The 13,056-nt window shown below is 41.4% G+C and overlaps 1 protein-coding gene across 1 annotated transcript in view; it reads left to right on the top strand.

Moving 5' to 3' along the window:
* col27a1a (collagen, type XXVII, alpha 1a) overlaps positions 1–13,056 on the top strand; it is a 67,823-nt gene that overhangs the window by 18,458 nt on the left and 36,309 nt on the right. Inside the window, exons 5-8 of the mRNA XM_046067194.1 lie at positions 3,417–3,470; positions 5,507–5,560; positions 5,707–5,760; positions 12,192–12,236. Coding sequence (XP_045923150.1) covers positions 3,417–3,470; positions 5,507–5,560; positions 5,707–5,760; positions 12,192–12,236 — 207 coding nt within the window. The remainder of the gene's footprint in view (positions 1–3,416; positions 3,471–5,506; positions 5,561–5,706; positions 5,761–12,191; positions 12,237–13,056) is intronic.

Below are 13,056 nucleotides of genomic sequence, written 5' to 3'. Positions count from 1 at the left end.
CCATCGCTATGGCAACCGCTGTCAGTACAGAAGCCTTCGCTAGGTGTCATACGTGAATAGTCAGGATGAGTGCTTTTGAGTCTGTTTGTAGGTGTACAATGACTGTGGTGGTGGTAGAAGGGTGTGAGAGGAAATGTGCGGTGGATGCATCGCGGGTACACAGCCCTGTATCTATCTGAAGACTGGCTGCATGTATTCGTCTGGAGCCTGCTAGGTCAAAAGGGTCTTTGTCTGAGTGAAGAAAATCTCTGTGGTCCATCTTTCCTCAAGCTTTCCCTCCAAACCATTCCTCTGCCACTAAATATAATCCCCCCACCTTGCTTAACCCGCATGTAAAGCTAATGGGCTGATGGGCATTTTATATAGAAATCTGGAAAACCTTGACTATAAAGAACTTTAAAATGAGTAAAGGCGTTGAGCTCTGCTTAGGGGCAGTGTGTTGGGCTGTTTTGGTAACACCAGGCGACAGATCAGCTTTTTAAGGGTCTGTATAATCCACAGTGTAAACTGTATATATGGATCTCTCCTCTGGAACATTACTGTAATACGCTCCAGGACAGTAAAAATCACAGACTATACTTCCATTTTTGCAATCCCCCCTTGAGCACTTTAATGAATGTTTTAATACCAGGTTTTAGATGTTTGGCATAAAGTTAGCTCTAGGTTTCCATCATAATTTTCAAACTTGTAATGGCTATTATGAGCCATTGCTGTTATTGTTGTAAATGCCTAAATAATACACTGGATTACTTACTATTTCCTTTTCCATATACTCTGGTCATGGCATGATGTATTCAGCCTAAAAACTTTTATCTTTTAAGCTTTATAAATAAATTTATATGGTTGGCTTTTTATCAGCACAGCTTAATTCATTCACCCCGTCTGCTTCTGTTATTATGAAGGCTTACTGTAATTTATGTGACATTGGGCTGCAAATGGGCTGCTCTTTATGCTCAGCGATAACAAGGCATGCTATTGTGACTTTAACAAAGAGTGAAATATTTTTTTGAATCCTTAGAGGCAAAGTTTCAAGTGCATGTGTGCTGACTAGTATTTCTACTTATGAAAACATCCTGTGGATTTGCATGCTCTTGATCTAATGTTAATTTATCAGACATTGCCCCTTTGACTCATTTGGCAAGGCATCATACAGAGTGTCTTTTATCTTTAATATGGTGACTGTATATACATTTAAACATGTCTTTACAAGCGTGTTAAAAGTCAGACTATGTTTAAAGCATAGCCCATTAAAAGGGCTCATCTAAAATATTCTGTGTGGGAATGTAACCATGGGAGTGCTGTCATGCATCCAGATTTAAGATCCACAAGTACACATATAGCATTGCTTGGCTTTAAGTTGCACATATGGTGTTGATATAGATTCAAGGACAGATATTTATGTACCTCAGAGCAGGCAGGACGCATGTTCCCATAACATGAAGGAGCTATCATTTGTTTCGATTTTGACCATTTTGTCTTAATAGTGCTAGTGCAGCATTCTTACCACAGGAACCACAGTAACGCCCTGAATTGCTGTTCAGAGGTTGGTAGGTTTTTATTTGATAGCCTTCAGCTTGTGTGTGCCCCACCCTGGTCTTCTCTAATTAGACACCTGTTGTGCGAGAAAGGAACACGATATGGATGGAAGAACACAGTACCAAGTGTTTGTGCCAGACTGTGCCTACCAGTGTACTGCCCAAACTGCGGTAAACCGCAGGGTTAATTTTGAAGCATGTAATTCAACCATGTCTAGTTTGTTTAAGTTTATTTAGGGCACAACAGTGTCCCTCAAGACTGTCTGGACACACTAACTCTCAAGAGATGAATACAAACTGAAAATGAGAGGGGAACAGAGTGAGCAGAGGAAAGAGGCAAGATCTTTAAAACTTAAGAATCCCTGGCATGAAAATATTGTTATTTGTAAAAAATAACACATTAATCAGGTTTATGATTATTTTAGATTTTATCAAAACATTAATTTGGAGTGTGGAATGCGCTGTGATTCACATAACACACACGCTTAGCAATGTCCTGTTCATTCATGAAAAGCCCTGTCTCAAGTGAATCAGACATGACTGTCATCAAAGTGCCCTTTGACAGGAAGAGCAGTTACAGCAGAAGGCATTTATGTTGTCATGTCTGCACCCGACCAGTATGTCTGAGTTTGAACATTGCTCAAAGGGCTTTTTTGTTGAGCTGTATAACCCAGCCCAAACCCCAGATTACTTTTTTTTTCTCAGTAGGATAATAGAGAGAGCTGTCTGTCTGGGTGTAGGTAGATGTTGTTTTTTGATGCTGCAGAACAGATCGCTAACATAATGGCTTCCTGATTTATTTAGACAGACCTTAGTGAAACCTGCTCTTAAAGCAGTTGTGGCTCTTTTTCCGCCCTGTCTGACTCGCTTGACCATTGACCCACTACAGGGGTAGGTTAGGGGCCCAAAGGTACCGAGTCACGTGGAGGGCAGGAGTGAGGTCAGAGGATCCACAGGAAAAAGTCACTCAGGAGAAGAGAAGGTAGATAGACCAACAGACAGACTGACAGTCTTTATATAGTCCTCACTAGTTTATATTTTTTAAATGTAAATCAATTTTTTTTGTTCTATTTTATTTGACTTAATATGTATATCATCACAATTCTATCTATTTATGTATTTTATTACGCACTTGCTTTGGGATTGTAAACAGCTCTTTCCCATGCTAATAAAGGCCCATTGTACTGAACTGAACAGTGGAGACATAGCAACAACCCCTTTGCTTCTGTCTGATGGCTGCATTTTAAAACAAAGAAAAATTGGTATAGATTCATCCTTTCAAAGGTTTTCTGCTAAACCTTCCCATGGGGGCTACTGGACAGGGAGCAATGGTTCACATTACCAGTATGCTGCTACTGTAGATCTTGCTTTGTTTGCTTTCAGACACAGTTGTGTTCATTTATTCTGCAACAGCCAATGCAGACAGAAACACATACCAGCGGAGGAATTCAAAATGTTATGATACTAGATGATCTGCATTACTCATTAAGATGCTTTGCAAATGTGTGTGTGTGTGTGTGTGTGTGTGTGTGTGTGGAAGGGGTGGACTGTGGAGTGTGAGGCAACAGGGGGCAGGAAAACCACATCCATATGGTGAAGTAGCTCCATTTTCCATAAGCTTCTACCCCCAACACCAAGCCCAAATACCTCACACACACACACACACGCACAGCTGATGTATAGGAAAATAGGTTAAAGTAGCATGAAGGCTGAGGTTCTCCAGACAAACTCCCCCTTCACCACCCTCCCCACCATCCCACTTCTCTGGTCCCATTCACTGTAGCAAAGCCACTGTCTGCATCAGCGCTATCCCAATATGAACACTGATTGAGGTCAAAATCACTGTTTGATTATGTTTTCCTCTCTCTGGCTTTTCCGCAGGGCGCCCCTGGTCCCCATGGAAACCCTGGCCGACAAGGTCCTCCCGGGCTCAAGGTATCTTACACACTTAGTCTAACTTATGATCACAAGTGAGCCTTTCATTTCTTTTTTTTGCCAGAAGCCCAGGAGCCACATTGATATTTCCAAATGAAACTATTACATGATTATGTACGTGCTTCTGTTTTATTAATTAATTTTGGAGGAGATTAAATTAATTAATCTCCTCTTGCCTCAAACGTGAATGACAATCTTATGAGGATGAGGATGTGTTCAATTTTCAATTTTTCCATATCAGCTGGAATCCATAAAGTGCAACAAGGGTAATGGAGCTTTATGGCTGAAGGATCAGGGTCATCCAAGTTCACGGAAGTGCGGCAAACACCTGGCACTTTGAGACACTACAAACACCACAGCACTTAATACTGAAGAGCTGTTTCATTGTATCACTTTAACATGTGTGCTGCAGAGGTAAACATCAGGAATCCCATTTATATTTAAAGTGCATTAAGGTTTTTCAGATTCTTGGAGATCTGCTTGGTTTAAGCTTCAAAAATGTGTGTAATTTTATGCATGTATATACTTTTTCTGCGAATGTATGTGCTACCACTGCAACTCGAGCGGATAGAGGAGAGAAGGGTGTTTCAACACCATGGGAGTTGAAGTGATTTATCAGAGCTTTAGGGAAAGACATTATGAGTCAGAAAGTGAGAACTACAAATAGATCTGTCTAATTTTAACGTGTGAACAGCAGATTACCCTGCCCAAGACAGATTTTCTAGGTCCGTCACCTGATTGTCTGGACTGATGTATGCTTTAGCAAACAACCTTGACCTCTGGCACTGTGTGCTCAGAGTACATAGTGTACTTAAAGTGCATTATAAAAATGTCTTGCATAAATGACAACTGTGCAGCTGCATGTGGTGACACTGCTCACCCCCATCACAAGAGTCCTGACCTCCCCAGGTCACCCAAAGGGACTGTGTTTATCCTCGTCTCCCTAGTGTAATTTATATGATCCCTTCTCTTTTTCCTGAGTCTTCTGAGCATTCTTCACTTTTTACAATGATCTTCTTATTAGCTTAGCTTAGCATAAAGACAGGGGAAAACCCTTAGCCTTACCAGCACCTCTATAGCTCACTATAGCCACGTTAGATTGCATTTGTTAAATCCATACAAACAATAACAGTTTGTGGTTTTACGGGTTATGTGCCGGAACATTTCTTGGCTGGGAGCAGGGACTTCCGCCTGGCCAATATTGCAATTAGTGAGCTTTATAGGCGCTAGTAAATGGATTTTGTGTTCGATTTTGATTTAGTATTTCCAAAAAGGTTGAACCATTACATTAAGATGCATAATATATAACCATATATATATATATATATATATGTGTGTGTGTGTGTGTGTATATGTATGTATAAACATATTAAACTGTAATATAAACAATAACCTTTATGTTATACACAAACATACACATGCCTGAGTGCTCAATCGAGTGCAAGCATTTCAGCATATTGTAGGCAGAGTCGTGCAGAGCAGGCTTCATCTACCTGGCAGGTGTGTTGAGAGAATCATTCTGGTGTGTTTGATGTCTCAGGGGGTTCACTGCAATCTTTGCTCTTTCATCCTTAATAAATGAAACAAAGTTGTAAATAGCAGGGGTCCGTGGGGAGAGAAGGAGTCAGCACTCAGTGTAATTTCCGATCCATAGCTTTGATGTGCTGAAGCCCCGTTATTGTTACCTGCTGACAATGAAGCTTGGCGTGTGTGACTGGAGGGGCACATAATACAGTGTGGCTAAGAAAAGCAGCTGTACAATTTTTTTATGTGGATTTATCAGTCACATGGTAACTCAGTCCTATTCATTTTTTTCTATCAATTGTAGCTTCTTATTCTTCCTCTAGTATGGGATTTATAGAGGCTACCTTTTGTAGCCTTAACCTTTTCCTCAGTCCAAAAGAAAGATGATGGCCAGTGAAATTATATGTTAATATAATTGTTAGTCAGATACTTTCAGAGATTGAAATAACTGAGGTCAAGTTGGGTGATTTTAACTCACACAAAGTCCTACTTTGTGTTTTTCTTTTCATCAGGGCAGAAAAGGAGACCCTGGCATCTCACCTGGGCCAGCACCTAAAGGAGAGAAGGTATTATGTGCCCCCTTTCCCTCCTACCTGCTACATTAAGTTATAACAACATCCTGTTTGGCAAGCTTCTAGCACATTTATGATTGCTATTTGTGCAGCCAGTCATTGTTGCTTTACTGCCTTATGTCATTCTCACTGTGTTCTAGGGAGACTCAGGGATTATTGGTCCAGTTGGACTGACTGGCCAAGAAGGTCGGAAGGTAAGACCGGTCCCCCCCAAAAAACATCTGAATATCCTTGCACCAAAGTTCTTCCAATTAAATGAAATTCAGTGTTCTTAAATGCTGGCCTTAAGAACTCCCACTTCCCAGTTGATCTGAGTGGGTGTAGACCCTTGAAAAGTTTGGGAAAGCCCAGGAAAGAAAAGGTTTGCATGAGTCACTGTCACCATTTTATAACCCTTGTGTTTTGTGTCTATTGTGATGTTTTCATGCATCGTGTGTGTGTGTGTGTGTGTGTGTGTGTGTGTGTGTGTGTGTAAACCCACTCACCTCTCTAAAGCTCTCTCCTTGTCTCCTCCTTAATTCTCTCCATCTCTCTTTCTCCATTTGGACTGTCTTCACCATTTCTTCACATCTGTGTTCTCTGGATCCAGCACAGAGGGGTCTTAATCTTGGCAGGAAGGATGTCATGAGGGATGAAGGCGGAGGTTTTTGTCATCAGGGAAACGAGGACGGGCACTCAAACACAAAATTACCAGTGACTTTATTTAAGTCGCGAACTTGAGTGATTTATGAGTGTATGGAAGAAAAAGTGGGACAGAGGTTCTGGTAGACAGTAGTGTAACAAGCACAGACCAAGTGTTAAGTCTAAGGGGAAAGTCTGAGTTGTGTATGTTCTGTGTTCAACATTGTTTGCATGCATTCTTGCGTGCTTGTCAGTGTGTGTGCCCATAAAACAGACATCAATTAGATACAATACAGCAGTGATTCTCAAGGGGTACTTCTGCAATTGGCAGGGGGTACGTGGGAAAATTGTACAGTGGCGCTGTTAATTTGAAAAGCTCGCTTACAAGCTTGGTAACTAGTTGGCAACCTAGCAGAGAAGTCTGAACGGTAAGAGTAAATTTACTCATGTAAATGACTCATTTGGCAAAAGTATTGCTTTAATGGTTTAAATAGTCAGATAAAACAATGAATAAACTGTTCAAATAGCTAACTAAAATAATCAAATCACTTGCAATGAACACATTTGGAACATGACAGATGGTGTTGATGAAGGGGTACTTGAGTTTTATTTGACAGGTCTGTGGGAGTCTATCAGACAAAAAATGGTTGGGAACCACTGCTATATAGGACATGATTACCACAACTGTATTGGTGCTTGGTGAGCCTCCTCAGGTCAGAACAAAAATAATCTGTTTCAACTATTCTTGAACAATGAGATGTAAACAAATGTCTCATAGTGGCAGAAGAAGATCTTATAAACTGTTTTCATTCACATTATGTATCAAATGGAACTGAGCTCACATTTCAAACAAAGTAGACAAATTAGTTGAGTAATTGAATATAGCAGGTAGATTGTATGCATTTCAGCAGAGGTGTAAAGGGCCTCTGCATGTATTCACTGTCTTCCCAGAGTCACAATGATGTGTAACAGAGTGTCGGACTGTGGTTGGATGGCTGCCTCAAGCTTAACATATGGCTTTTGTTAGGAGTCTGCTTTTCTCTGCGTGTCTCTGCTTCCATTTGTATGTCTCTGCCTCTCTCTTTTTCACACACACAAAGTTATAATGGAAAATGTAAAGCTGATGGAAAACATACACAGACTTCTTTCAAGCAAAATGAGTATTGGCAGTGATTTAATGGCCCATCAGAAAAGTTAGACAGTCACATGTGAATCAGAGCTGCAGGTGAGAGTGTACAGGTCCAAGACGGACAGCTGATGGACCTCTTATACTACTTTTGGAATCAGCCACAAGTAAGATCAACTGGCAGGGGGGGAAATTAAAGTACATACCTATCTGTCTATACTGGGATGAGCAATGCAGACGCTCATGAGGCCGAAAGGTCCATTGTAGCTGCTCTTTAAGAGTATTTCAGAATGTCACATCCTAATGTTTGGGAAGTTTTTGCCATGGCAACTTCATCAACACACTCTGATATCATCACAGCATGCCTCAGGTATTGGTCAACGAACCACAGACATGGTGACTGTAGAGGAAACTTGTTAAATTAAACACAAGGAGGCAGCTTCCTTTCCGTACACAAACACAGAGCAGCTAATTAATCTATGTTCGTCTGGCGCTGAAAACAATGTACAATAATTTCTCCCAGGTCTCAGCTGTGCTTCACGGCGTTGGTTTTAATGAATCTTGATGCTACATGCCTACGCATGGCACTGCTATGACAGAGCTGTGAGTCAACGTCCAAACTGTGCTGAGGTAGCGCAGACTGTCTTGAAACAGGCTTTGTTCTGTTCTGCTCCTTTTTTCGGTAAGCTCAGGTGGAAAGTCCCAGGCGTGTCCTGTCCTGATGCAGGTCTCTCCACTGAGACATTGAGGCCTGCTGCAAGGCCAATACAAAAAGTTGAAAAGCAATGATGACTTTTACTGCAATTACATCACAGCGGTGGGCCACCGTGAAACACCCATGTGTTGTTTCTTCCTCTTCATACCTCTGTAGCAGTTTGACTCTGGCTCTGTCTCGCTTGCTTGGCTCGTTACACTGAAGCCGTGGTTTAGGAAAACGGGACAACGGCAGCTTTTCCTCTGTTCTCCTCTGTATTTTTCCCTTCCACCTTTTCTGCCTCCCAAATACACACACACATGCACACAGAAAGGCTCTTTATCAGCCTTAGCTTGACACTTCAACCGGGAATTCTGGAATTTGGCTGCTGGTTTTCCATGGAAAACTTTAATGGAGAAAGCAGTGGTGCTTTGAACCTGTGATGGGAGAGTGTGATTTTACACCGTCAGACAAGCCAAGCATGTTCCGCTCTGAAAACATTTGTTCTACCAAGCAGACGCTGAATGGCTTTTCAGTATGGTAGCCAAGGTCAGGGAGAGGGGACACACACAGGGCCAAACCTCAACTACAAGGCCACATTACAAGCCACTTGTCTCACCTTACTGCCTCCATCCTTCTTTCCTCGATGTCCATTCCCACCGCTAGTTGATCTGTCTCTTCTCTTTTTTTTTGTTAGAAATTCTACATCTTTCACATTATTATTGCTTTTAGTCAAGACACAGTGAACAGTAGCATTGTTAGTTCAGTTATAGAGGTTTAAATCATAGACTGTATATAAAAATGGACGTAGCGCCCGTGACATCACCCATAGCGTTCTTAACTGCACGTCCTTACAGTTCCCGATAATCTGATTTACTTCTTAGCATCTTTAAAAAGAAGTGCTGGTCTTAGTACACTTTGAGTTTTTACTTGTCACTTATTACTTCTGTTTGCTTTGGTTGATTTGTTTCCTCTTCATGTTTATAATTGAAGGAATAGTTTGACATTTGGAAAATACACTTTCTTGCCAAGAGTTAGATGAGAAGATCAATATGACTCTTGTCTAAGTACGGAGCTAGAGTCAGGATGCAGTTAGCATAGCTTAGCATAAAGATGTCACTGCACAGGTAACTTCCCTTAAAACCAAAAAGGACATATTTACATTTCATTTCAAAAATGTTATTACGCCAGAGGTACAGGCAGTTAAAAAGACTTCAAGAGCCAAGAATCAGAATCAGCTTTATTTCCATATAGGTTTACAAATACAAGGAATTTGCTTTAGTGACATGGTGCATTAAAATATACATAAAAAGTAACAGTGTTGTCCCGAAAGGTCAGTTAGAACATCATTATGCAGTGACACTACAGTCAACTAATCAATTAACACTCATGTAGACACTTCTGTTATGCCACATTCTGGGAAAATATGACCATCTTGAGATATATTATGGTGGTTCCATGTGCTTTTCACATATGTGCCATGTGTTAGGATTTCAAGGTCAATGATAATCCTAATTGTGGATAGTTCAGTTGCTATTGCTGCCTAGATTCTAGACAGATAATTTTCCTTCAAACTAAGTCTAAACCATAGTTCTCTTAACATGAACATCCTATAAATACAAAGTAGATCCATATATTGTAACCTCCTTTATTAGTTTCCTTCATTTATGCAAGACAGTTTATTGTACGACATTAATCTGTCCGAAGACCTGCTCCAAACCTGTCTCTCCATTTAGCTCCTGACCGCTGTTCAAACTAACAAATCCACATGCTCATCGTCATTGTAATTATGGGAGAACTCAAATCAACCATCATTTTCTCTGCATGTTTCACAAGAAGAATAACAAATCATTGCTCTGTCTTCCACCATGCTAGTAGTTTAATAGTAACACTGCATGCAAGCAAACATGCTGCTGATATTGCAGTTCAGACAGGGATCAGATGAGGAATATTTTTCTGCTGGATAGATTTCAAGGCAGTTGTCTGGTCAGGTTCACACAGTTGTTTGTTACATATAACCCCGCCAGACATCCGCGTGAAGGGTTTATGTTTTGCTGTATATGCAGCACATGCATGGAGCCAGACGATTGCTCTGGGCAATCATCTGGCTCCATTCTGTAGAGGGAATTTGGAGAAAGAGGGGTGGAAAGATAAAAGCAGAGATTAATGAGGTGAGTGGGGTATTTCGGCTACCAGGGTGCAGTCCAGTGTAGTTAGACTGTGGAAGACACATATTCAGCATTTGTGGTGTACAGCTGCAAACAGACATGAGGCCTGTGCGCATTTGAACACCCACAAAGTGTGTGTACAGAGTAGCTGGTAACGAGTCAGAGGAATGACATGTCATCTGCAGACACAATGTGTCTTTTATTTCTGCCAAAATGTGCTTAAAGTTCCCTGGGGTACTCCTCGGCTTAGTGGGGTAGGATGAGGAGGGCGGTTACTTACAGGGTGCTACCGGGGAGCTGTTGTAAATGAAAAGCATTCTGGTGGGTTTATCTGATTGAACACACATGCTTGTTAAGCAAGTGGCATTGTAAACACAGGCGGGCCGGTGGGAATGACCGTTCTCATTAGTAAGCTCATAATGAGTGAGATAAGGATCTGAGATGGTGTAGCTGGGGTTGGAAGGCTATGGTTAATACCCAGGAACCGAGGTGTGTGTGTGTGTGTGTGTGTGTGTAGCTCGTGGACCCCACAGCACAGCTTGGGAACATAAGCTGCTACACATGTTTGTACTATAAGTAAGCCATGAAATAAGATGACGGTGGATATGTATCTTTGTGTGCACATGTACATGCTTTGAGAATGGCCTGAAAAGTGGAGAACTGGATGGAAAAAAGAAATCACCCTAAAGGAGAAAATAATGGTCTAATGGCAACAGATGGATCATCAGATTCAAACACATGTAGGAGAGTCAGACAAACACACATTTATCACCACGTTATAACTGCCCAACAGGCCAAATTCACAACAGTTCAATATACGAGTGGTCACACACAGGCACCATGTGTCTGCATGTTCATCCATCCCTGTTCTCTCCACAACAATGCCTACCAATAGCACTTTCACAAAAATATGGAAAACACACACTGCGTTTCTGCTTTGTATCGCTATGTTAGGCAGTAGTCTGTCAGCACCCGGTGACATCTCTGTTTGTTTTATGTGTATTACTCATGTATTTTCATCCCAGCTCCAAGGGTCTCCTCCTAGTGGTCTTTTGATGATTTGCAACAGATGATGTAAGGTGATAGTGAGACAGAGAAGTTTTCCAAAAGCTACGATTTGTCTTAGATACAGTGATAATGGTACAATGTGTAAGGATGAGGTCTGTGAATAGAAGTATACATATATAAAACAAATGTAATGCAACACAGTTGCTGGACCTATTTAAGTACTGAATGTGTGGTATATTGCTGACAGAGGCAGTTTAAAATGCTGGTATGAAGGTGTAAGCCAGTCAGAGTGATCATGTAACATAAAGAGAAGAGGGATGCTGTGTCCTCTTCCCCTGCTGAAGTCAGATGACAGGGCTAAAAGATGGTTTACAGGAACTCAAGGAGTTTTGGCTTGGTACTCTGGAGCTGTGGTTTAGGAAAACGGGACAACAGGAGTCTTTCCTTTCTTTGCCCTTCTGTTTTTATTTAATTTTTCCCCTCTTTCCTTTCCTTTCTCTCTTACTCTCTCACTCTATCAAACTGTGGTCTGGAAAGACATGCCTTCCCACCTTTGATTTAGTTTTTCTTGCTGTTTGTTGGGGGTCTGTGTTGCTGGAGTCAGCAGAACTGAATATACGCACTATGTCGGGCTGTCTTCTGTGTTGTAGTCCGCTCTGCAGACAGAGGGGGGGACCTGCTACAGTATCTGACTCAAACAGGAAGGCATTTATATCCTCAACATGCCATGATCCTGGCACAGCCTCTCCAAGCACCATTTCTCAGTGAACACAGCCTGTGGAAAGTCTGATCCCTTGACAGAAGGGCAGATTGATTCCTTGCATATGGCACTGAACTTGTCTGTCTGTGCTGTTATCGTAAACATGCATATTTTATTCTGCACAAACCTCCACTTATCATTCCCACAGGTTTATCCTCGTCTGTTAACTGTTTTAGAATTTTTTCTTTCACTTCTGCATTATTTTATGCATTTAACTCACCTCCGGTTTTTGATGTTTGTCTCTTTAGGGACAGAAAGGTTACCCTGGTCCACCTGGACTCCCTGGAGAGCCTGTAAGTATCTTTCTCCAGATACCCTTTCTCATTGCTTTGATCCTAGTTGTCACTGCTGTTTTAACACATCACCCATTAATAATAATAAAGTGCATATCTTGCAACTCATGCCAAGAAAATATAATGTTATACAATGTTATTTTACAATGTATTTTACTCTTATCAGCACCCCATTGTCTATACCTCATGCATTTGCCTTCATGAGTGTCTTAATAATGTTTGCTCTTATGATGTCCACCAGTAAGGCCCTTATGGATGAGTAATCCCATATGTTCTTATGTCTCACTTCATTATTTATAAGCCCAGTCTTCATCCACTCAGTTTGTGTGTGTGTGTGTGTGTGTGTGTGTGTGTGTATGTGTGTGTGTATGTTTGGGTGCACCAAGCATGCCTGCAGTGTAGCCAGATTAGATTAGCCTGTTATAAAGCACTGGTGAGGACAGACATCTGGCCAAAGTGCTGTGCTGCAGCGATGCTCTCCAGGATATCAGAACACGATGCCAAAGAGAGAGAAAATAGAGAGAAGAGGAACAGGAACAAGCCAACTGGGCCAACAGTGACAGACTCACGGCTATTACACTCCAGCTTTGGAGAAAGTTTTCCTTTGTCTGACTTTCTTTCCCTGCCACTTGTCATTTAACGTTCGGTCTCACTCCTACAGCATTTTACCTTAATGCTCTCTTAATCTCAAGTCACAGTCTCTTCCACCTCTATATCTCCCACTTTCTTTAAACTGAGGAAATCCGTTCAATGGACCCTTTTATTCGCTGCCACAAGTGGGAGGAGACATGACTCTGGTTTAGTCCAGCCCAAAAGGACT

The sequence above is a fragment of the Micropterus dolomieu genome, linkage group LG13 (assembly GCF_021292245.1).
Source record: "Micropterus dolomieu isolate WLL.071019.BEF.003 ecotype Adirondacks linkage group LG13, ASM2129224v1, whole genome shotgun sequence".
In the NCBI taxonomy this organism is placed as follows: domain Eukaryota; kingdom Metazoa; phylum Chordata; class Actinopteri; order Centrarchiformes; family Centrarchidae; genus Micropterus; species Micropterus dolomieu.
The sequence above is the reverse complement of the archived record's forward strand: the minus strand, read 5'-3'. Positions and strand labels throughout refer to the sequence as shown.